Genomic DNA, 24,636 nt, shown 5'->3' on the forward strand with positions numbered 1-24,636 from the left:
GTTGACTTTTAAGTAATAGCCACAACAGTATTAGTTTACATCTATTTTCACAATAAAATCCCTTCTATATTAATGAGAGTGATAAAGGTTTCAGTTTTAATCTTTTTTAAAATATGACAATATGATTAAAGAATGTTAGTGTCTCTTAAGGAAATAAAACACAAATTCAAAACCCAGAAGGCCAGGAAAATTTAAAATTCCTATTATGTAATCATAATTACTGTTAGAAACCTAGGTAAGCCTTCAAAGAGTTATATATGATATGCTCTTGGCAATGTTATATTTAGCCTTTTTTAAATCAATGACACCTAAAAATGAACCCAGTATTTAATATAATAGTGCAAGTATAATCAATCTATATAGAGATATCAAATATTTGAACCAGCCATCCTTTTATTAAAAAATACATATGAAAGGAATCAAACACTAGTGTGATAGGTCAGGATTTTTAAATCAATGTTATTTGAAAGTGCATAATTAGTCTATTGGACCCCCATCCCCAAAACAAGAAGTCACCCACACCCAAGAAAATAAATACATTCATCCCTTGGTTCCTGATTGGATAACACACACAAAGCCTCAGTAGATTTATGGGAGAAAATGCCAAGGTCACACTGAAAGCCATAGCACATAATTGAGGATGGAGGAGCATTATCCACAGGGTTATGTTTCCACCAGCAAAGTGACTTGTCTTCACGTATCTAATACATGCTGCATTATATATCAGAGGCATATTAAGGAGATAGGGAGCTGGGAATCTTAGGTGCCACCACAGAGGAATGACTTGAGCAAGTCAATAGTTCCAGCTTGCTTTGGAAATGATTATTCAAAAATCCTTAATGGATAAGAAGGAAGTTAACTTTTCTGGCTGAAGCATCAGAAATACAGAATAACAAAACGGAAATGCAAAAAATGTGTACTGATATTCATCCTGGACATACACACTGCAATCCCTTTATAGGCATCACATTTCAACCTTATTTGCAGTGCAACTTGAAGGTGATCACTGTACCTTTGGGAGTGTCTTATGATTTGAAGTGATAACTCATAGTGCGTGGGCACATCCAATCCCTAAAAAGTACCTTGGATAAAGGTTTTCTTCAAAAGCACATATTATTTATAAATAACTGCCGCATTCAAGATGCCAAGAACATCCTTCATTGTTCTGCTCCTGGCAAGAGTTTGTAGCTTAGAAGTCATATGTAAACATAAACCTGGTTGTTGCTTAAGCACTAGCACATAATTTTTTTCTCTAGTGCATATTGATTCTAGCCCCTGGTATTTTTTAAAATATTTAAAGATGTAGTGCTGTCTGTTTGCTTGCCTATTGTTTTTCCCAGCAGACATGACTGCATATCCCAGTAGCTATATCCTCTATGTCTGCCTCTTGCCCCACCTTATGTATTGCATATGTAAAGTTTGTATACTGATATACAGAATCTTTCATTTTCATAGATCAGTTGTGCCTGATTGCTTTCCAGAAGGACATGGGCAAGCTGGTGCAGAATCTGAAAAAAATATCCCAAAAAAGTTTGATCTGCTCATACGATGTTCACCAGGATATTTGGTATATGAAAATATTCAGGAACAAACTGAACTTTGGATGTGCTCAAAACTCAATGAGTACGTGCTGATGATTAGAGACAACTGAGATGACGAACTTAATTTTAGATATTCAGCAGACCAGGAGGCAGACATTCTTGCAGCTCTGATAATTCATTTTTACAAGTTTAGTCTACATAAGCATGCAGTTCATCCATTGTCAAGTCAAAGTGCATTGTGTCTGGGTTTTTCTTCAAACCAGAATCAGTAGATTTGTTGATGTTTTGCAGCATAATCCGGATATTAAAAGTGACCTGATTCACAGCTACAAGATGAATAATTCCAAGTCAATCAATGTTTTTTCTGGTAATTGTTCCATGGAAGTGCTCTCCCAAGCCTTTCCTAAAGTCACTTCTCCCGTAGCACACAAACACCAGCATCACAACGTTGGGTTCCTAGTGATGTCACCACTTCCCAGTTGTCGATGATAGGATCATAGCATTCAATACTGCTCAGGAGTGAGTTTCCATCATACCTGTATACAATAGAGATTTACAGATAAAATCTTGCTAAGGTCCAGATTATAGTCAGAACTATCACAATACCTTTGTCAGAGGAAAGTAAAGCTTTTCTCAGAGCTTTTTAAAACTATTCAGAAATTAGTGTAAGGCAAAGTTTGCTATACAGACAGTCCTCGAGTTACAAGTTCATTTAATGACCATTCAAAGTTACAAACATCACTGAAAAAAGTGACTTATGACCATTTTCAAACTTAAACTGTTGCAGCATCCCCATGGTCACGTGAACAAAATTTGGATGCTTGGCAGCTGGTTCATATTTATGACAGCTGCAGTGTCCCAGGGTCACATGATCTCCTTTTACGACCTTCTGACAAGCAAAGTCAATGGAGAAGCCAGATTCATTTAACAACTGTGTTACTAACTTAACAACTGCAGTGATTCACTTAACAACTGGCAAAAAAGGTCACAAAATGATGCAAAACTCACTTAACAAATGTCTCACTTAGCAACAGAGGTTTTGGGCTCAATTGTGGTCATAAGTCGAGGACTACCTGTATCTACTTTTACTCATACTATTACTATACAATAGACCAGACATGTCAAACTCGCGACATCACATGACGTCGCGCAACGTATTGGAGCTTTTTCGCCGTTGCCGGCAATGGGGCGAGCGCGGCTCCAGTATGATGAAACCGGCCCACGGGCCGGCAGTTTGACACCCCTGCAATAGACCAATTTCCATCTTACATTTTTACAGGAAATTTAGGACAAGGACAAGTGCACTTCATTAATATATAATCTAGGTATGGAACCAGAATGCACTGTCATTTTATATACAATAAACTGTTGGTTTTGTCAACATGACATAGACATAGAACAGCCTTATTTTTTAATATCTTTGGTTTCAAACCTACATCATAATGAGGTAGATGTTAAAAGTCACCTAAAATGATCCCCTCCAGGTGTTGCACTTCAGGTGAATCCCTGTGATCTAAGTCAGGGCTTTTCAACATTTTCATAGATTGTATCACTTTTAGGACGTGACAATATTCGAGTACCATCAGTGCTTAGCAAGGTGTCAAAAACATGATGACTAAAAAAAATGGGGAGGGGATTTTGGGTTTTAGTGATTAGATTGGTTTGTTATAGAAATGGCTAATTTATACTATTATGAAAAAGTAAAAAGTTGAGGTTTGGTGTTAATGCTTCATTCTACTGCAACAGAAGAAGTCAGAAGTCAATGCCTTTTCTTTTTCCCTTCTCCCCCTCAATTCCTCCCCCCCTTTTCCTCCCCACTGTGTCCTACTATTCGCTTTTGTATTTTTGTATTTTATTCTATAATCTAATAAAATGTTATAAACCATTAAAAAAAGTACCGGTTTTAATTTCTTGGTGGTGGTTCCTTTGCTGAATTACTTTCCCTTTGCACTGACAAATATATGACAAATTTATCCATATTTATTAATATGCATCACTATTTTGGTGGTCAGCTGGCTAGTCTGCCCTTCTTCCTCTCTCCCTCTCCTCCCTTTTTTTTCTCCCTGCCTGCTGGGCTCTCCTTCCACAGCCTCTTCTCCATCCCCTTTTTTCCCTGTCCTCTTTTTTCCCCTCTCCTGCCAAAACCTGCTCCTTTTATATCCTCTCCTCTCTCCCTTCCTCCTCTTCTCTCTGGTGCATCTCCAGCTGACTTTTCTCCTCAAGGCTGCGGTTCTCTGTCTTTTTCTGTCCCCTTCTCTCTCTTGTCTTTTTTTCTCTCCCTTTCCCGCCAAAACCTTTTATATCCTCCACTCTCTCCTCCTCTTCTTTTCCGTGTACCTCCAGCTATGCGCTGCTTCTTGAAGCGCCAATCAACTGGAGTCCGGCGCCAATCCTGGACGTTCAGCAGAACCCTGGCAACACTGCAGCTCCAGCTGGTTCTCCCACAGGCCCGTGCAGTGCTGCCACCACTTTAGCTCATCCCCCCCCCACTACACTTTTAAACTTTTTTTACGGTGTTTTCCAACCCATTGTATGCATACCGCCTGCCAGGTGTAATGGGCTGAAAAAGCACTGATCTAAGTAACTTGGGGCAAGAAATACACAGCAAGCAAACAGCAATGTGATTGGCCTGTGATATACACCATATAAACAAAGGCATAGGTTCCATCAAAGCAGAAATGACTTTAAAGGGTTTGAATAAGATGACAGATCATGCATGCACACAGTATTGAATTATACCCAAAATAAATGGTATCTAGAGAGGTATAGAAGATGTAGGCTATAATTCCATAAAACAAAACAAATCTCGGGGGGTACCTAGTACATTTAAGGATCATAAATGTTAGTTCCACAGGCATCATCTGCTTACCCAGCTATGGCATAAAGCCTTCCACGGAGTACTGTTGCCCCCACGTAACAGCGGGGTGTTGTCATGCTTGTTACTGTTGTCCAAGAGTCTGTACGAATGTTATAAGCTTCCACAGAGGAGAGATGTGATGTTCCATCAAACCCTCCAACCACATATATGTGATCATTCAGCAAGGCTACTCCAGCTCCTGCAAGGAGAAGTAATGAAATCTGATAGCAAAGTAGATGAATTCCTTCTGTTAATCATACCCGGGGGATTATAGGAAACTGCATAGTCTGCTTTTGATAAGACGTGCTAACTTCTATCCTTGTGCAAGAAAGTCAGCTAGGTGACTTGGGGGCAATTACTCTCTTAGCTCAACCCACCTCACAGAGTTGTTGTTGTGGGGAAAATAGGAAGCAGGAGTATAAAGTTTGTTTGCTGCCCTCAGCTATATAATAAAAAGTAGAATAAAAACCTAGTAATAACAACTGCCTGTGCCCTCATTCTTAACAACTTTCTTTAATATTCATAATTACTACTGAAAGTTTAAATTAATAGTAAATTAATTTGTGGTTGTTTCAGGATGTCCAAGGAAGTACACATATAAAATGTCTACTAAACATAATAGTGTGAGAAACAATGTGGTTTATGTTGTAAAGATAGAGAAGAGATTTTGGAAGAAGCTGATCACTGGTAAGCTTGGGGAATTCTAGCTTCATAGTTAAATGCATTTTTAAAAAACTTTTTCAGGAAGGCTGCCTGAGGAAAACACTTTTGCTCAACAGATACTGTCTACTAAATGTGTCTGACTCTGTAAAATAATGTATACATTGTAGACTTTTATTTCATCTCTTTCTCTTATTTAGATTTATTCTATCTAGAAAGCATTTAGATTTTATTCCATAATTCCATAACCCAATCAGAAATCTCACCTGAGCGTTTAGTAGCCATTGGAGTCACATTTGTCCAATGCCCTGTATGGGGATCATATCGCTCCACAGAATTTAAGATGTTTAGACCATCATACCCACCTAAATACATACACAACAGAAAGTAAAATAAATTAAGTGTCTCTATTTGTTTTATATTCAGACTCAGAATAAAGAAAACCCATGAAAAGCAAAAAGATCCATAGTGGGGAAAAAACAACAACACAGATTTGTAGCCATACTGATTCAGTGCAACAATAGTATATAGAGGTCCTAATTTACATACCTACTTTTTTATTATTTGAATGCTGAAAAAATAAATTCTACAAATATCAGCCCTAAACCCAAAAGGGCCTTTAAAACTCTGTTATGATATCATGCTGTCCTTGAAAGCTGATATAGGTGACTGTACTGATTAAAGAAAAAAATACGAATACTTCTATTGCCACGTGGAAACCTCTTCTCGATTTTGTGCTTGAGATGGGAAAAAAATGAAAATTTGACTGTGGGCTTTACCAATTAGATAGATTTGATGTTATTGAAATGGGTAGTTTATATTATTTTGTAAAAGTAAAAAGTTGAGGTTTGCTACTTTATTGCACCAAAGGAAGTCAGAAGTCAATGCCTTTTTTTCTCCCTCACTTCACTTTTCTACTCCCTTTTCCCTTTCCCATCTTTTCCGCTATTTACTTTGTATTTCGATTGTATCATATATTATAAACTAATAAAACTTTGTATAAAAAAAGGCTGATATAGGAAGATTCCTTTCCTGGAAAGACAATGCCTATTGTCACTGGAGACTACAAACCATGTGTCTCAAGACACAGAACTACAGAACATGTGTCTCCCCAGTGCTTGTACTACAGAGACATTTGCACTAGCCTCATCTTACCATTATTAAATAAATATCCAAGCACACAAGACAATTTTACACCATCCTGTTGTTTTCAGCTACCAACCCTGTAACAACATACTATGTTTCTGGTTCTGTGCGGCAGTATTCAAAATGCATTGGATGATTATCTGCACTATAAACTACATTTAATAAGCACCTAATCTACAATATTAACTTTGTAATCTAATACAGCCTTCCACATATTAACCTTTATGCTCTTCTATATGCATCTAATGGTATTCCTTATTTTAGACTCTTGCTCTTTATATATACCTTTAGTTTTTAATTACATATCTTTTATATCTTATACCTAACAACTGTATCCCCCACGCTCCTTCCTTATACTGGTCTATGGCCCTAATAAAGATTTGATTTACAAATGTGAGCCTTAGACAAATACTCTTATAGTGAATAGTGTTATACTTTGCTGCATAATTATTCTAATTGCCTGGATATAATGGCTGCTATAGTGCCAATTTATAGTATCTAAGCATACTTGTTGAGCAAAGGTTATTCTAAAGGCTTGAATGATTTTCTTCATTCATAAGGTATCAGAATATATTAGCTTTAGTGTTCTAGGAAAAATGATGGAGGTTCATTTTAATTTCATAAAACCCAATTCAACTAAACTTTAATTTGTTACAAATAAACTTCTTAGAACATCTCTTTTTCTAGATGAAATTATATTACAGTGCTGATACATTTTGAAATATCTAATTGTTTAGGGCATTTTTTTTATATGGTGTCTTGTTATTCAAATGCTTTGAAGCTCATCAAATTTGGTACTCAATGCATTTTGATATGAAAATTTTGTCTCGGTACTTTTGTTCTAGAACCAATTAACAATGAATACCAAGGTACTACTGTATCTCCTAAACGCACAAATATTAAGGAATTGATGAAATCTGAAAATTCCTAAACTCTATCTTGTAGTACTGTACTTACAGTTACAATTTTGAGATACTGGAATTTTGTACGAAGGGCACTCCAGGTAAAAATATTTTCATACTTGATAATTTACATACAAGAGAAAATCTGTGGATGCTGGAGTATGTTTGATTAACACTTTTAATACGAGGACATCCAAATGGGAGGGGTTTTTTACATACCAAGGCAGTAGATAATATTATTGGCCACAACCAGTCCTGCACCTTCACGAGCTGTCTGCATATCTCCCAACATACTCCACTGATCAATATTTGGATCATATCTTTCCATACTGGTATGGCGTCTGCTTCCATCAAAACCTCCGGAAACATAGATCATATCTATAACAGAGCAAACTGGTGTCAGCTATTTCATAGAGAGGTTTTTTTTATCACAATTTTTCTAAACTTTTCTTATTAAATTATGTGTATTACTGTTTTACTTTATTTCCAAAGCACTCCATAGCGTATCAAATGAAATATAGAAATTTATAATAAGAATAGAATAGAGTAGAGCTGGAAGGGACCTTGGAGGTTTTCCAGCACCCTGCTCAAGCAGGAGGACTTATACCATTCAGACAAGTGACTGTCTAGCCTCTTCTTGAAAATTTCCAGTGATGGAGTGCCCAAGATTTCTGGAGGCAAGCTGTTCCACTGGTTAATTGTCCTCACTGTCAGGAAGTTTCTCCTAAATTCCAGGTTGCTTTTCTCTTTGATCAGTTTCCAACCATTGTTTCTTGTCCTGCCCTCTGGTGCACTTTGGTGAATAATGTGACCCCCTCTTCTTTGTGGCAGCCCCCCAAATACTGGAAGACTGCTATCATTTTTCCCCTATTTCTTCTTTTCTTTAGACAAGTCTGCAACCGTTCTTCATATGTTTTAGTCTCCAGGCCTTTGATCATCTTAGTTGTTCTTCTCTGAATTTTTTCCTGCCTCTCAACATCTTTTTTGTGATATGGTGACCAACATTGGTTGCAATATTCTAGGCGTGGTCTTACTAGGGTTTTATAAAGCAGTACTAATACTTTGCGTGTTCTTGATTCTATACAAATATAAATGATAAAAACAAGGGTGAACTACCAAAGGGAGTAAATATTACATCAGGAATGTGCATTTTCTACTGGCTTAGAAATCAAGCTAAGAAATTTGGAAATTTCCTTGCCATGTTGAGGATCACATGCAAAAGTAGATGGGACTGGGATACTTTTTGAAATTTATAAAAGATGAAATAGAACATTTTGACCATTAAGCTCCCTTCTCCAAACTCTTAACATTTCTGGTTCCATGTCTCTGGAGGAAGAAATTACTAATGCTAGTGGGTTGCATTCTTCAAATCTCTGTATTAAACTAATTAACTCCCTGAAATTAACCTTCGTGAAATTAAACCCCTAAATCAGGAGGACCAAATCTTGTACACACAAGTGATTGGTTCTCTAGCTTTAAAAATTCTGCCCTAGTTTCTTTAGGATACACAAATTGAAAATTGCAGCAAAAGGCAAAAAGTGTATTTAGAACACTTAGATAAACAGACAGAGTTGTACGTATTTTGAAAATTATTTAAAAGAAAATGGTAAAAAAGGCTCATACATGATAAAAGATACTGAACATGAAGATTCTGAAATCAAACTATCTGTTCTGGGCCCAGTACTCTTCAACATCTTCATCAACGATTTGGATGAAGGGATAGATGGGGAACTCATCAAATTTGCAGATGACACCAAGCTGGCAGGAATACCAACACTCCAGAAGACAGGCTCCAGATACAGAAGGATCTGGACAGACTTGAACACTGGGCACTAACTAACAAAATGAAATTCAATGGTGAAAAAAGCAAGGTTCTACATTTAGGCAAGAAAAACCAAATGCACAAGTACAGCATAGGTGGCACCATGCTCAATAGTAGTAACTGTGAGAGGGACCTCGGAGTCCTAGTAGACAATCACTTAAATATGAGCCAGCAGTGTGCTGCAGCTGCCAAAAAGGCCAACACAGTGCTAGGCTGCATTAACAGAGGGATAGAATCAAGATCACGTGAAGTATTAATACCACTCTTCAATGCCTTGGTAAGGCCACACTTGGAATACTGCATCCAGTTTTGGTCACCACGATGTAAAAAAGATGTTGAGACTCTAGAAAGAGTACAGAGAAGAGCAACAAAGATGATTAGGGGACTGGAGGCTAAAACATATAAGGAACGGTTGCTAGAATTGGGTATGTCTAGTTTAACGAAGAGAAGGACAAGGGGGGGACATGATAGCAGTATTCCAATATCTCAGGGGCTGCCATAAAGAAGAGGGAATTAAGCTATTTTCCAAAGCACCTGAAGGCAGGACAAGAAGCAACGGGTGGAAACTAATCAAGGAGAGAAGCAACCTAGAACTAAGGAGAAACTTCCTGACAGTGAGAACAATTAATCAGTGGAACAGCTTGCCTCCAGAAGCAGTAAATGCTCCAACACTGGAAGTTTTTAAGAAGAGACTGGACAGCCATTTGTCCGAAATGGTTTAGGGTTTCCTGCCCGAGCAGGGGGTTGGACTAGATGACCTCCAAGGTCCCTTCCAACTTTACTACTATTACTATTTATTTCAATCTCTCATTCAAAATGAAATTAGACTCGCTCTTTGCATGCGTAACCGAATCATTAAAAAAAATTATGCACAAGTCAAATATAGCAACATATGGCAAACAGAGAAATCTATACAAACATTTTCCACCCCCCCATTCTTGCCATGTATTCATTCTCTTGTGGGAGGTTGGGTTATTACTTTGGTTAATTATTATTGTTGGTAATATTAATTACCAACACTCTACCAGAGAAGCTGTGTAAGAACTCTATTTAGATAAGCACAAGTGTACTGCAGCAACCCTAAATAGCAGAAAAAGCAAACAGATCATCTATACAACATCTTCCAACAAAATGAATATTCACGCAACTTCATCAAAAAGTACCTGACCACTCAAGCCAATATAGCACAACCAAGTCAAGTTGTAAAAAGGACAACACTGCCATACATCAAAAATCTCAGAAACAACCACAGACCATTGCAACCACATGGAATCAACATAACACACAAGCCAACCAAAGCCTCAAAAAAAAAAAAAAAAAAAAAAAAAGACCCAGTAGCTTCAGAAGAAAAAACATACAGTGTTAAGACTGCAAGACCCACCATGTAGGACAAACAGGCAGAAGACTAGCAGAACAGATCAATGAACCCCAACTAGCAATCAGAAGACATGATGACAACTGTTTAATTTCACAACATATGAACAGACTTAACTATAGTTTCAACTGGGAAACTCTGACAATCCTAGATGCTAGAAAATTTCTGCAAACCTGGCACTCAGATAAATTGGCCATGAACAGACACATAGACATAAACAACATCTAGTACTGTGCAAAAGAAACAACCAACAAGCCAAAAAAGGGAACAAAAAGACCAAAACACCTCCACACCAGTAATCAACAGTCAGATGAGCAAATTAACATCAGGGTTAATGTTAGACTAACAATCGAGAAGTAAACAATACCCCAATCAAGGAACTTCCAAACAAACTAACAGTGAATAGCCCAACCAAGAACCACCAAGACCACTCCCACCAACACTGACAGGGCAAGTCACCAGAATATAAATTGAGAGCAAACCCCAGCTCCTTACTAGCACTGATGATGTTACCTAGTTTGGATAATGAACTGTCTGCAAGAAAACCACCAAGCTCAGAGAGCACCGTTCATCATTAAATATTTCCCACATGTGGATTTTTTCCAAGAGTAATCATTAGTTGATTGTTTTTCAATACATACCTCCTAGAGTTGTGGCCCCTGCTAGACCCCGTCGAACATTCATTGGAGCTACAGAGTACCAAATGCTATCTTCATCAGAAGTATAATCTAAGCATTCCACAGAGCTCAAACGTGAACGGCCGTCATAGCCACCTATCACATATATCCGGTCATGCAAGGAAACTGTAGCAACATAGCGTCTTTTGCGGCTGATGCTCTATGTAAGTTAAAAGAGAGAAAATAGAATCCAATTTTTGTATCTAAAAAGAAAATGGCACTAGCAATTTTCTAAGGCTAGAAAGCAGAATTGGGAAGAAAGAATGTAAACTGTTTCCAACACAGAGAAGATTCTGCAATCATAATGGACTAATGTGATAGGGTTTATGTTTGTGTCCAGTTCATCTGCAACAATAATACTCAAATTTCCCATGCTTGCCTCTTCAAAAAGGAACACAAATATGTTTTTCTCAGCATAAAATAAACCTATCTTTATGGCCGCAATGAATTCTGGAGAATTTTAATTGAGAGAGAAGAAATGTCTTATAAAAACCAGGAAAATGTCTTCTATGTAACTCTGAAAATATAATAAAGCAATATTTTGTTCGAAATGTTCTTAAATCCTGATTTAGCAATCTTACACGCAATATGGTTTTAAGTAATCCTTAAAATAGTTTTGGAAGCAAATTTTAGACTTTTAGAAATGTGAGAAGGTGGTTTGCTTAGCACTGTCATTCCATTAACAAATATTGAGATAAGAACTAACAACTGTCTGACCTTGACTCTGTTCCTGTCTGTACCCATCTGTATTACAATCCATTCACATGGCAGAATACTACTGTGTTACTTCCTTGAGGAGTATAGACAGGAAGAGAGTTATCTTCTACTGTTCACCAATAGGGTGTTCCAGTTTTATACCCATCCCTACATGGAGATTTCTAGAAAAACATACTCATAAAGTTCTCCCTCTGACAGATTTTTTTTTACCCATTCAAACATTACTGGTGGAAAGCAACTAGAGAAAGAACGCTGTGAAATTAGAAGCTTTGGGCGAGGAAAAAATTCTTTACATGATGCTTCTTTGCATTAAACTTCATCATGCCAAAGAAATTTTGCTTTTTTTTTTTAAAGGAAAAATGCTCTAGGAATCTTAGATTAATGAATTATATGCAAACAGACACCTAATGTTTCATGTATGTAAATAGCATGCTGTTGTTTTAAACATATATGATGAAGCAGATAATTACATACTGGTAGGAAGCTCCATTCTTGTGTTTTGGGGTCATATTTCTCCACCACATCAATGGGAGATTGTTGACTTCCAAAACCTCCAATTACTAAGAGAACTTCATTGGCACCTAAATGAAAGGGACCATCATAATGTTACACATCAGTAAGCATTACAAATAAAAATTTTAAATAACTTTAAAATAAACTGAAAGCCAGTGTGGCATACTACCAAAGGGACTGGATTAGAAGTGGGAAGATTTAGGATTTAGCATTTCCCTTAGGCACAAAACCATCTGGATAAACTTGGCCTAGTCACTTACTCTTGTTCCTAACCAAGGTCAGGGAAAAGCAAGCTGAAAACCACCCTCACTGTTGCATTATGCGCTGAAAACTTTATAGGCAAGCTATGTTGCAGCAGTACGAAATAAGTGAACACTGCAACCAAGCAGGATAAATGCAAAGACAATAACATTCTGAATAAAGAAGTACAAATTGACTACCATGTTCAAATACTTTTTCCTGAAGGAAATAAGATGCGGGCATAGAAACCAGGAAACTGAGAGTTCTAGTCCCATCTTAGGTAAGAAAACCAGTTGGGTGACCTTAGACTAGCCCCCTAAAGTCTGTTATTGTGGCTGTTATTGCGGAGAAAATAGGAGGAGGAAGGAATATTACATATGTTTGCTGCCTTGAGTTATCTATAAAAATAATAAAGGTGGGACAAATCATCTAAAATAAAAAAAATAGCATAAAGTTCTCAGGGTATTTTATACTAGAGCTGTGCAGCACTTCAGCTGAGTACAAAATCATATGATAACTCTCTGCAACTGCTTAAAGGAACAGCATCTTTTCCTACAGTAGGATACATGATTGCCTTTTGCAACTGGTATGCAGTTCTGGCAAAAGGAAAAGCTCAGCTGCTTTTTTTTTAATATATTTTTTTATTACCAAAGTTAAAATACAAACTCCCCCCCCCAAAACCCCACCCCCCTACACACAAAACAAAACAACACAAGGAAAACGAATACATAAAAAACATGCACATAAATTGTCTCCCCTAATTGAATACTGATATATTTCAACAATAGTAGTTTCCCCCCCTTGTGAAATTGGCCCACAATTTATAAACTTCTACAACTCTGTTTACCCAGCCAATTTGACCTGCTATCTGTTTACTGTAAAAAAGAACAGTAAACCCAAGAGCAAAGTTAAACTTCAAAGGTCTCTGTAACTGCGAATGGCTGCTCTACAGATTTCCCAACTGAGACAGGCAGTCCTCAAGCTGTGATGGCAATTGGGACCAGAATTTCTGTTGCTAAGCAATATGGTTGACAGAAGACTGCACTGCTTAGCAACAGCAATCCTCGCAGTCCTGGTTGTAGTCATAACCCAAAGACTGTACAGGTTGTAAGACAGGTTGTCACATGACTGGAGTCCTAGGGAAGCAAACCAGAGGGCAGAGTTGCAGGCAGTTGGATGACCGTTGAGGGTGGGCACTACTGAGTGCAGATGGGGACTATGGGCAAAACATTGCTATGAAATGTAATTGTGCCAGCAGAGGTCACTTTGGAGTGTGTGGACACTACGAAGTACGAGATTCTTGAGATCTTGCATTCCATAATTTGGAATACTCCTTGGGAGAAAACGCAATAACAGCAACCATGTTAAGCACCTCTGAAATTCTGAATGGTCATTGAACAAGTGGTTATAACTCTAGGACTATCTTTACTACAAGAGCATATCTGAAGCATCTTTCTACATTCAGAACTGAACTGCTGCATGTCCTTACATCTTTTCTAGTTGAATTCAGACCTGGGCCTGGGACACTGGTCATTTTTACTGATGACTCGCAATGCGATGTGGGGGTGAGGTACTGTGTCCCTTCTTGTCCTGCCAAATCCCTCAGCGGTATTTAATACCATTGACCACGTTATATTTTTGAACCACCTGCAAGAGTCGGGGATCGGAGTCACTTTTATACATTGTGGCTTCTCCCTGAATGGATAATGGTGAAGCTGGAGAAGAGGCTTCCTCTCTTCCCCATCTTATTCAACATCTGTATGTAGCCTCTGAAACAGGTCACCCATTGGTTTGGTATCATCAATATGCTGATTACACCTAGCTTTACTTCATAAACTCTAGCTGAACAGTGCCTAGAGACTGTAAGGCAGCACCCCCCAATCTTTTGGACACCAAAAAACTCTCTCCATGGAGAGAGTATTTTCTGTGGACCGGAGGGGGTGTGGTTTCACATGCTGCCTGCATCCTGCAGATGGGGCTTTGCTTGTTTGCACATCCCAGTTCCTGACATGCCATGGACCAGTGCTGGTCCATGGACTGGGGGACCCCTGCTCTAAGGAACTGGATAGGGCGAAACAGACTGCAACTGAATTCTAGTGAGATCATGTTGCTTTTAGTTCAGAAACTTTCTGGTGTCGTGGATCTTCTTGATGGGGATACCATTTCTACTGAAGGTAATGGTGCTTAATCTGAGATTTCTCTTCAATTTAGAGCTCCAGCAAAACAGTGGTTGGAAGCTGCAATTGGGAGAGCCTTTAGCCAGATTAGTGGAATTACCAGTTGTACCCTTTTCTGAACCTAGAGACAGAACCTGAAGACAGAAACTCATATTGATGTCATCTCTCAGACTACGGCAATTCACTTTAGATCAGTGGTTCTCAACCTTGCTAATGTCGCGACCCTTTAATACAGTTCCTCATGTTGTGGTGACCCCCGACCATAAAATTATTTTTGTTGCTACATCATAACTGTAATTTTGCTACTGTTATGAATCGTAATGTAAATATCTGATATGCAGGATGTATTTTCATTGTTACAAATTGAACATAATTAAAGCATTAAATGTAATTATGTGTTTTCCGATGGTCTTAGGCGACCCCTGTGAAAGGGTCGTTCGACCCCCAAAGGGGTCACGACCCACAGGTTGAGAACTGCTGCTTTAGATGGTCCAACCTAAGAAAATGGCTCATAGAGAATGCAGTGGCCTGCTTCTAACCAGTATTTAGCCAGCTTAGAATAACAGCACCAATTGTAACTAGTTGAACTAGTTAGTTGCAGCCTTTTATGCCCAATACATGGTCCTGATGATCATTAATAAAACCCTTTATATTTTGGGACCTTATTAACCTTTGGAACTATCTTCTTCATGTAGATTCTGCCTTATTCATATCCTGGTCCAGTTACTCACCCTGAAAAAAAAAATCAGGGAGTTTGATCTTGGAGATTGAGTTTCTCAGTAATAGCCCACTCCTTCTGGAATCTCTTTTCCCCCTGAGATTAGATGCACCCTACTGATTATATTTTGGGAGATGATGAAATAAGTTTTCTAAGAGACCACATAGACTTGTTTGATGGCAGCTTTATAGTTTTTAGTTGTTATTTACTATTTATTGGTTTTACAGATTGATTTTATGATTTTATCTTATATGCTGAAAGCTGTCTGGAATCGGAAGGAAGCATATAAACATTAGCAAACAAAAAGTAATTAACACATACTCCTAAACATTTATTTAAGAACTATGTAGTTGAGTAATGAACTACGTTTATATTAATACTGAAATCTCCTATCTTCTTAAAATTCTTCACCAAGAAAACTATACTACTTCACTGAACAGTTTTGTTCAGATTTTCTACTACTTCCCTTACTTTCTATGCTGTATGGAATTGTTAAGATATTAATCCCTGTTATAATCAAACACTAGAATATAGCAATGCATTTCATTTATATGTTCAATAGCTAATAATATATTAACAATATTGTATTTTAAATGTTAATCATTAATCATGCTAATCATTGATTTTTCCCTTCTTTAATATGGTAACAAAAATCAAGCAATCATTAAATACACAATTGAAAGGCAATTCAACTTCAATGAAACAAATTATCCTTCTCTTTCTTTTCAAAAATTATGCTAATTATTCTTGCTAACCTGAGCCACATAATTGTGAGACATTTTCTGACAATCTGACTTTATTCTAGCTATGTTCTATACTGGCTTTTGGTGAGCTCATTCTATTGTAATTCAGTTAATTGCTTCAATTAAAAAGATAATTTTGAGGTTACATTATATTTCAGTAGTAACCAGTGTAATTTCTTCTAATTAGTTTACAAAATAGGCATTTCGTTGCCGGGCCGCAGCCCGTGATGGGAGCATGCAAGTGCGCACCCTGCTGCATTTATAAAAACTGTGTGTGCGCAAAACCATCCCCTTTCCACCCCCACTGCTGCTGCTGCCACCTCTGCCAGTCCACTGAGCCGGAAATGTTGAGGACCACTGATCTACAGCACCTAAAATATAACAATAGCAAAGCCAGTCATCGCTCCATCCATCTGAACTAGATAGACACAGCACAGAAACCTCATTTGTACCATTTTTCTTCAAACATTTATGTTTTGGGCTTGAAGGTACATGGAGATCTCACCACTATGAAGGTTTGTAAATTACATAAATTATGCTTAAAACATAACTTCCCCTGTATTTTGATTACTAAACAATTATTTAGATAATGTTTTGCTTTTATTTTTATGGAGCAAACTGGAATTCTCCTGCTTGAAACTCAAATTATTTCAACAAGTGATCACTTCAAAACTTTTAACTAATTGAACATTTTATCCTGCCTTTATTATTTTTTACAAAATAACATAGCAAACATATCCAACACACTTTCTTCCTCCAATTTTCCCCACAACAGCAACCCGGTGAGGTGAGTTGTGCTAAAAGTGGTCCAAAGTCATCCATCATGGCTAAGGTGGGATTTGACTCATGGTCTCCTGCTTTCCAGCATGGTGCCTTTACCACTAGACCAAACTGGCTCTCCAAAAAGAGTCTGATTCTTATTTTCAATAACTATTTAATTCATTTGAATCAGAAAAATACAATTCTAGACTTTGAGGGTAGCAGGTCAAACACAGAATATCTAATTTTGCTTAGCATTTTGTATTCATATAAGACACACAGCTCTGAATAAGATACAGCATGTCCTTTGGGAAGATATATATAAAATCTTTAACTTTTTAAGCCCAGTATCTTTTGCAGCAGCGTTAACATAATACTATGAATCTACTAAGCCCTAAACCTGGCAACTGACAAAAGTCGATAAACATAAGAATGGAATGTGACATTTCTTTCTTCTTAAATGTTGATTTGAATCTTCTGCCACTTACCAAGACGTGCTCGGGTTCTGGGGCCTTGCATTTGGCTCCGGAGTTCAGGTCTCAAATGAAACTTTTTAGCTTCATCTACAAGGTCTCTACACTGTAAACTGCATCGGATAAAAGGCTGGGGAAATATAACAAGACTATATAATTTTTACAATATATACAAGTTTGCAATACCACAGAGGTACACTGCCTTATGAAAACAACAACAAAAAACATATGTATTTATATTAAAACAGTATTTTTAAAAGAATACTTAGACCTATACAGACATATACAAATTTGTGTTGTGGTGGCAGAAGGAACCCATTTTAAAGCTAAACAATCAAGCTACTATAAAATTGCTGAGTTTTAGACTATTTATTTTATACTAATGAATCATCTTATCATAAGTACTAATCCTGATCAAACCATTTTGGTGGAAAGACACCTCTGAAGGACAGATGCAGTACCCAAAACATAAAGAAAAGTCACTTTTACTCTCAGAGTATTTAAAAGAAGCTCTGATTTGTTTGTATTTGGTCTGCTTTCAGTTCACCTGAAAAAGGATATTGCAAAGTTGGCAAACAAGCAATCCAAAATATCTGAGAAACTGCAATAACTCTCCCAAAGAAATGGTATCTGAGGTTTCTTTAATATAGACCCAAGGGAAGTAATGCCTGACCAATATAAATTGCACATGGTATGGAAAACATGGAGAGAAGCTTCCCTCCCCCCTCAGCGTTAGAATGTAGTGGCATCCATTGAAACTTGAACCCATAAAAATGTGCTAAATTCAGGAATCCATTGGGGGGGGGAATGCCTAACAAAATATGTACTTTGATGTGAATTTAATTCCTTTTGTATTTACATGCTATGCTTTAATATAAATACAAAATACATAAAATGCTAGGGAATTCCTGGAAGCTTGGTATTCAGAGAAATCAGCCATCAACAGACACAGAGATAAACAGTTATACACCATTAAAAAAAGACAACAAAAAAGCTAAGGAGGAAACAAAACACCAGCCAATAAGCAGCAGTTAACACCACTTTCTAGCAATGATGTTATTTAAATTGGATAATGAAATGTCTGAAAACAACTAAGCATAAATTGCCCACCATAATTGTATTAACGACTTCTAAAAGATGAGCAATACAGAACCTGGACCAACCTCAGTATCTATGACATCGGTGATATAGCGTGGAGTTAGAAGTGGCATGCGCACGTATTGCAAAAGCTCTGGTAAAGAGGCTTCCCGTTCCTTTTTTGAGTGCTTCACCCAATTAATAACTGCTTCAAAGACAGGCTCTTCAGAAGCGACCTGCAAGAAAAGAAGCAAAAGTCATCAGACTTTTGCAAAAGATAGCCTCCTGGCAGCCCAAACACAGGTTGTAACTGTACTGTGGGAAAATTGAAAAAACCCAATCATATATTATGGGCATTTGTCTACCATTGAAAATCTGTAGCTTTGTCTTACGACTGTCACAAATATAAAGTGTGAACATGTGATGTATAATTCCAAGATGTCACATGATTAAAGGCAGAGGACACAGTTCCTAATATGATCACTGAATTGAGGGCTTTTTCTGCTTTTTTTTAGTCCTCTCTGAAGAGGGGGCAGTTTTCATTGGCAGCCTTGGAAGAAATAATAAAAATAATTTCACTAATATTTTTCTTCATTTTTTTTATTTTGAAGCATTCAAATAGGACTTTTAGCCAGTTTGGTCTGGTGGTTAAGGCATCAAGCTAGAAACCAGGAGGCTGTGAGTTCTAATCCCACCTTAGGTATGAAAGCTGATTAGGTGAGTTTGGGTTGGGGATAATAGGAAAAGGAAGGAATATATAAGTATGTTCGCCACTTTGAGTTAAATATAAAAATAATAAAGGTGAGATAAAAATAAATAATAAAAAGACCCTCCCATGTTTCCCATTAAACAAATACATTAACATAAAAAGGAAAGGATGTCTAGGGTGCAAACCATCTTATATCACATAGCATTGAAATGTATACATGATTATGTGATAGTAAAAAGAATACAAAAATCCTGTTTATACAGCTCAACAAATACATGATTGGTTTGCATTCATCACATGTCAGAATTAAATATTATTTGCCTTAAACTGCAGTAACAGATGAGTTCTTACCTGAATTTCATCGCACTTGATGAGTTTTTCCACTTCTTCTTGGCTGAGGAGGATAAACTCTTCGTGTTGTACTACATCTGGAAAATGCTTCTGACTAAAAACCTCTGCTGCCAGCATTAAATCAACACAATTATGCGTTTCAGCAAAATCACGAATACCCAAACAGTTAGAAGGATCCAACTGGCTTTCCAGAAATTCACAGCAAGCCTGCTTTACTCCTACAAGAAAATAAAATAACAGTTGGCACTTTGGTCAAATCATAATTCTGAAAAATTACTCGGAAATCAAATTTAAATTAAAAGTAAAAATGTGCAATATTTTTTTCTATTGAACAGATTGAAGTATTTTTGGAAGAACACTCAACCCATTTATATTCATTAAACAGCCTCCATCCTTCTCCTTCAGTTTTTCTTTTCATTTCTTGTTTGTCAGTATTCAGCATTTCTCCTAACAGCTTTATTATCCATTTGATCAGCTCTTCTTCCTTATTCTCAAATGTATTCTGAAATCTTGACAAGTGAGATATCTTTTCCATTTCCGATGTTATCACTATATCTTCTAATTTTTCATTTGTCTGTTTCTGTCTGTTAATTCCTTCCTTTAGGTCCTCCATCTTTGGATCAGTTTCTTCTAATTTTCCTTCTTTGTAGTCATTGTCTGGATTTGTTAGATTAGAAAATTATTCTTATCTCATCATGAAATAAAACAATTGTCTCTTGGATTGATTTCACCATAAAAAGAATTTCTTTCTGAGATTCATTAACATTTTTTGTTGGTAAATCAAGCTGGGGACTTCGGAGAGAAGTATTAAAGATGGGGTTTTTTTACCCTTTGTGGCTAAGTATGAAACACTCATTTTGTTTTTGTATGTAGTCTTTATAGTCCAATAGGGTCCCCAACACAGATAAGCAGCCCAAGAGTTTTTTTTCCCTTTTCCCAGATGCAGTCTGCAAAAGTGAAAGTTTCCAGGAACAAAGAGTCTTATGTAAGTCCAGGCTTCAAGCCAAGTTTCCTTTAAGCATAATAAATTGTAGTGCCATGATTCACCAATAGATGTCGTTGACACCGTCTTCCAGCTTTCCAAATCCAAGCCTCTTTTACAGACTTTCAAATATCTTTTCTAAAAAAAAGTCTCAAAGGTACTTTTAGTCCCTAAATTTCAAAGCTATATATCTGTATTAATTCCAAATTGATCTTGTAGTTTTCTCTATTTTCCCCCAAAGCAATTAATTTGCTGCTTTTCTTTTCTTGAGGGAACGGGGCAAAAACTTCCCTTCCCTCTCTCATCAGGGAGGATTCTTTGCTTTCGGCATTCTTTTTTCCAGGAGAGTAGTATTAAGGTCATAAAAAGAGGATAAAGTCTCACCCAGTTCCATTCACATTGCTCAAAAATTGCTGGTTAGTGCCTATCTTTGGTTGACAGAAGCTTCTGACTGGCCACATGAATGTAGCCAGTCTTTCCCCCACCGGTTTGGAGGGCTTCCTTGGATTCAGCAGGAGGCCCACCGCCCCTCCACGATCGACGAAGGTCCCCTCCTTTGTTGCCTTTCCAGGGTGACTTTTGACCCTTTTTAGGGTCCCCAGTGGGGCGAAATCAAATGTAGAAGACAGAGCCCCGTCTTCCTGTGCCCGTTACACCACAACACCTAACTGGAAGGTTGACAAGTGTAATGTTATATTGGGTTTAAACTAAAGTCAAAAAAATCCATATCTTTACAAGCTGATGTTGCTTTTTTACAGAAGACACATCTAAAGATGATGATTAATCTTTGCTTAGAGATTGGGTTGAAGAGGTGTATTATTTCAATCCGGGTAAAACAGGTGGCCATTATAAGTCATAAACACTTCTTTTTATAAGTTCAATAAGCTCTATTTGACATAAATACCACTTAATTCCAGCTTATAAAAATACTGATATAAATATGGTTATGATCAGTATTTATAGTCTGAATTGAGACTCCACTGTCATATTTTTTGACATTTTAAACACCTCTAGAATGAAAAGTCACATACTGATTGTACTAGGACAGATCATCAATTATTTGAAAACTGTTATATGACCATTCATAATATTCAGCATTCAGAACTAAGCAAATGGAGAAGCTGGAACTTAGAATCAGTTGTAAGTACCACTCATTCAATGCTATCAAAACTTTGGGCAGTTGCTGAATAAATGGTTGGTAAGCAAGGACTATATATATGTTATTTTAATACATCTTTAACTTACTAACTTTAGTATGTTTGCAAAGTTCTGTTCATTTTTGTAGACCGAAGATGTCTACAGAATGCATCTGATCCTTGATTTCTGCTCTATATAATCTGTTTCTGGCATTACCTTTCAGCTGAAGTAAACAGGCCGCAGGGAGTAACTCCTGAACATTTTCTACCGTCACATGGACCGTCTCTGTATATACAAAATCCAACAGTATTTCCATAGTTGAGGCTGTTAGTCCTTGGATATCCACATAGGGTTTATCTTTCTCTGAAAGCTACAAATTACAAATAAAGCTATATTTAATTACAAGTATTTATATTAATGAACTTTTCTGGGTTATGAATACTAATTTGGAAAACGTAAGTATGGATAAGATGAAATAAATAAGCACTTATTCAAACTTTTCATGTAATATAAAAATTATTATAAATGCATCCTTGAAAGACTATAACAAAGACACAAATAGTGCTTTTTCTAAGGAGCTTAAGGTATTTCATTCACCATACCAATTAAGAGGAATTTCTCTTTTATATATAAACTACAACAAAATCTTCCTCCTGAAAAAAAAGTTATTAGTCTACAAAATATAATTTATTTAAATAAAATATATTTATTGTTAATATCTGTACTATTTATGGCCTAGAGAAGTAGCATTCCTAGTTTTGTTTCAGATCACCTACAGACACATTTGGCAAAAGTAATTCACTAGGTGATAATTTACAAGCATGAATTTACAACAAATAAAAAAAAATCAAGAAGTATAAGATTCCTTGAGAACTAATATATAGCATCAAACAAACATTTTGCTTTTGAGAAAATAATTTAACTTTTATTCATTTCAATCTTTTTTAATAGTACTTCAACACACCTTTTTTCTAGAGGTCTTATATGTTCAGAATGCATAACCATATAACAGAAATCCTTTTTAAAAATTATTTGCTTATTTCAAATACATGTTAGAATTGTGGTTATCAAAGCATCACATAAGAGTGTAAGTTAAGGAACCTCTGATTTAAATGATGTATTGCGATAAGAGATCAAATACTCATATTATTTGATTATATATGTTATACTATACATACAAAAAATATATAAAGATGTCAAAGAGGGAAATTATGCAAAAACAAGATACAAATGAAAATTTCAAATACTGATTCTCTATCACCATGTAGGAGAAAAGCCACTAAAGCCACTAAAGAAGATACATCATAGTGCAAAATTTATGATGTTGGCCCAACTTGCATACCAGATTTAATGTTGAACTTCATATTAACCTTTATACAAGTTGAAATATCCCCATATACAATTAAATTGTAGGGAGAAGAAACATTGTTTTGTCAATTATTAGTCTAACAATTTAAATTTAAATTGTTAGACCAAATTTAAATGGGCAACATTCAGCTTTAGAAAAACATGACTAAGATAACGTTTGAATTATATATTTTTGCAAATTTTTGGAAAAAAAAATATACCCAAAATATGTTTGATGTGTATCTTACCTACCTCACTTGTGAACATAGCACAAAAGTAGTCACTGCAAGCAGCTAATACAATACGATGAGCTGGAAAGTCTTTTTGTTCCACACGCAGGGTCACATCACAGAGCGTGTTACTCTTTCGCAAAGAGTTCATTGCATTAAGAATAGACTTGGCATGTGAATTAGTCATTATATCTTTAGGAGCCATAGTCTTAGCCCAGCCAACAAGTGCTGAGAAGGCAGGTTCAGAGTATGAATAACCTGTAAAGATTTTTTTTTTTTAGGGTGGGAGGCTACAAGTCAGTTAACAAAGTGCTACACATGTATACTGAGTTTGATCTGCTTTCCTCTAAAGAAAGTTTGAGTATTTTGTACAATTCAAATTTAATAGCCTATTTTTCATTTCGAAGATTACAACCTTCAACATACACTTTTAAGTACTCAGCAAATATGCTTTCCTATAGCATTAGCTTAACTTGACACTTTGTAAATGAAAAGTAAGGCCATGTCCTCCTTACAAATGTAAACTTTTCCAGCTAATTCAATAAGAAGAAATTCATTCACAATTGAAGCTTCCAAATGAGCTGCTACTGGAAAATACACCAGGGACGTTCTCGATTGGATGCAAAAGACACCCAAATTAACGAAAAGGATACTTCTGTCTTAGCCCAACCATCTATGTCAGCGAACAGATTTAGCCACCAGTGCAGTTAATTTTGCCAATATTGATCTCACTAGCCACCGGAAGGCAATATCCTTATTCTTCAACCTGAAGCATTGCTTTATAATAGCATCTTCATATATAACTGGGGAGCGGGAAGAACGATTTTCCCCAAACCCTAATTAACTCTATTTTTTGAAGAAAAAGAACGCAACCTAAGGCAGAGGATTCACCTGCTCCGTTTCTTATGGTTTTACCTATCTGCAGAGCCCTGCCGGATACCGGCGAGCTCTTCAAGCCATGCAGTCAAAAGAGGGTCCGTATTATACTGAGCCGAGCAGGGAAAAGAACCGCCGGTGAAACATTTCTACCAAATCCACCACGGTAACATTTTCATGAGGGGAGAAACTCCCACTTCCTCAGACCCTCACGTCTCCTTCCTCTTTCACATTAGGCGCGTGCCGATTGCGTCACCGTTTGCGCCGAGGCAGAGACAAAAAAAAAAAAGAGGCCGATCTATTGGAACACATGTGCAAAGAATTGCAGCGCGAGGAAGGGAGGGACAGATAGAATCTGTTTCTTTATGGTTGCTGAGCAATCAAAAACTTGCATTGTGGTCCCCCGCCTCGTCTGTTCAGTTCAGTGCCTTGCCGAAGGGAAAGTGGCTGTTCTTTTTTTCTTCCTCGGTTTTTAATGTTTTCCTTTGCTTTATCACACTGCTTATAGCCCCTGGGGATACGGCAAAGGCGCGCTAAACAAATGATTGAAATAAAAATGGGGTGGGTATATTCGATTCAGTTATTGACTCCTGGTGACTGCCTGGAC

The 24,636-nt window shown here is 36.9% G+C and overlaps 1 protein-coding gene across 3 annotated transcripts; it reads right to left on the reverse strand.

The window, feature by feature from the left end:
* Positions 1-371: 371 nt before the first annotated feature.
* Positions 372-24,269, reverse strand: KLHL12 (kelch like family member 12). Of its 3 annotated transcripts, none has more exons than XM_039319086.1 (12): positions 24,069-24,269; positions 23,176-23,411; positions 21,793-21,946; positions 19,458-19,675; positions 18,484-18,633; positions 17,336-17,450; positions 12,172-12,278; positions 10,945-11,140; positions 7,326-7,484; positions 5,325-5,423; positions 4,411-4,597; positions 372-2,077 (listed from the first exon to the last, which is right to left on the reverse strand). In XM_039319086.1, exons 2-12 carry the CDS (start codon positions 23,356-23,358, stop codon positions 1,951-1,953), a joined length of 1,695 nt encoding a protein of 564 aa, XP_039175020.1. In that variant the 5' UTR covers positions 23,359-23,411; positions 24,069-24,269; the 3' UTR covers positions 372-1,950. The 3 variants fall into 3 exon arrangements, with proteins under 3 accessions (XP_039175020.1, XP_039175019.1, XP_039175021.1); XM_039319085.1 differs by having other exon boundaries at positions 24,045-24,269; XM_039319087.1 differs by lacking the exons at positions 23,176-23,411; positions 24,069-24,269 and adding an exon at positions 22,541-22,655.
* Between the last annotated feature and the right edge of the window lie 367 nt (positions 24,270-24,636).

This window comes from Crotalus tigris, unplaced genomic scaffold (assembly GCF_016545835.1).
Source record: "Crotalus tigris isolate CLP2741 ecotype Arizona unplaced genomic scaffold, ASM1654583v1 scf7180000022411.5474196:2289641, whole genome shotgun sequence".
In the NCBI taxonomy this organism is placed as follows: Eukaryota; Metazoa; Chordata; class Lepidosauria; order Squamata; family Viperidae; genus Crotalus; species Crotalus tigris.

Coding starts and splice junctions, on each gene's coding strand:
- KLHL12 (XM_039319086.1), bottom strand. CDS start 23,358: ATGGCTCCTAAAGATATAATGACTAATTCACATGCCAAGTCTATTCTT. Junction 18,634..19,457: donor TCAAGTGCGATGAAATTCAG/GTAAGAACTCAT, acceptor CTTTTCTTGCAG/GTCGCTTCTGAAGAGCCTGT. Junction 2,078..4,410: donor AGGCTTTATGCCATAGCTGG/GTAAGCAGATGA, acceptor TATTGTATACAG/GTATGATGGAAACTCACTCC.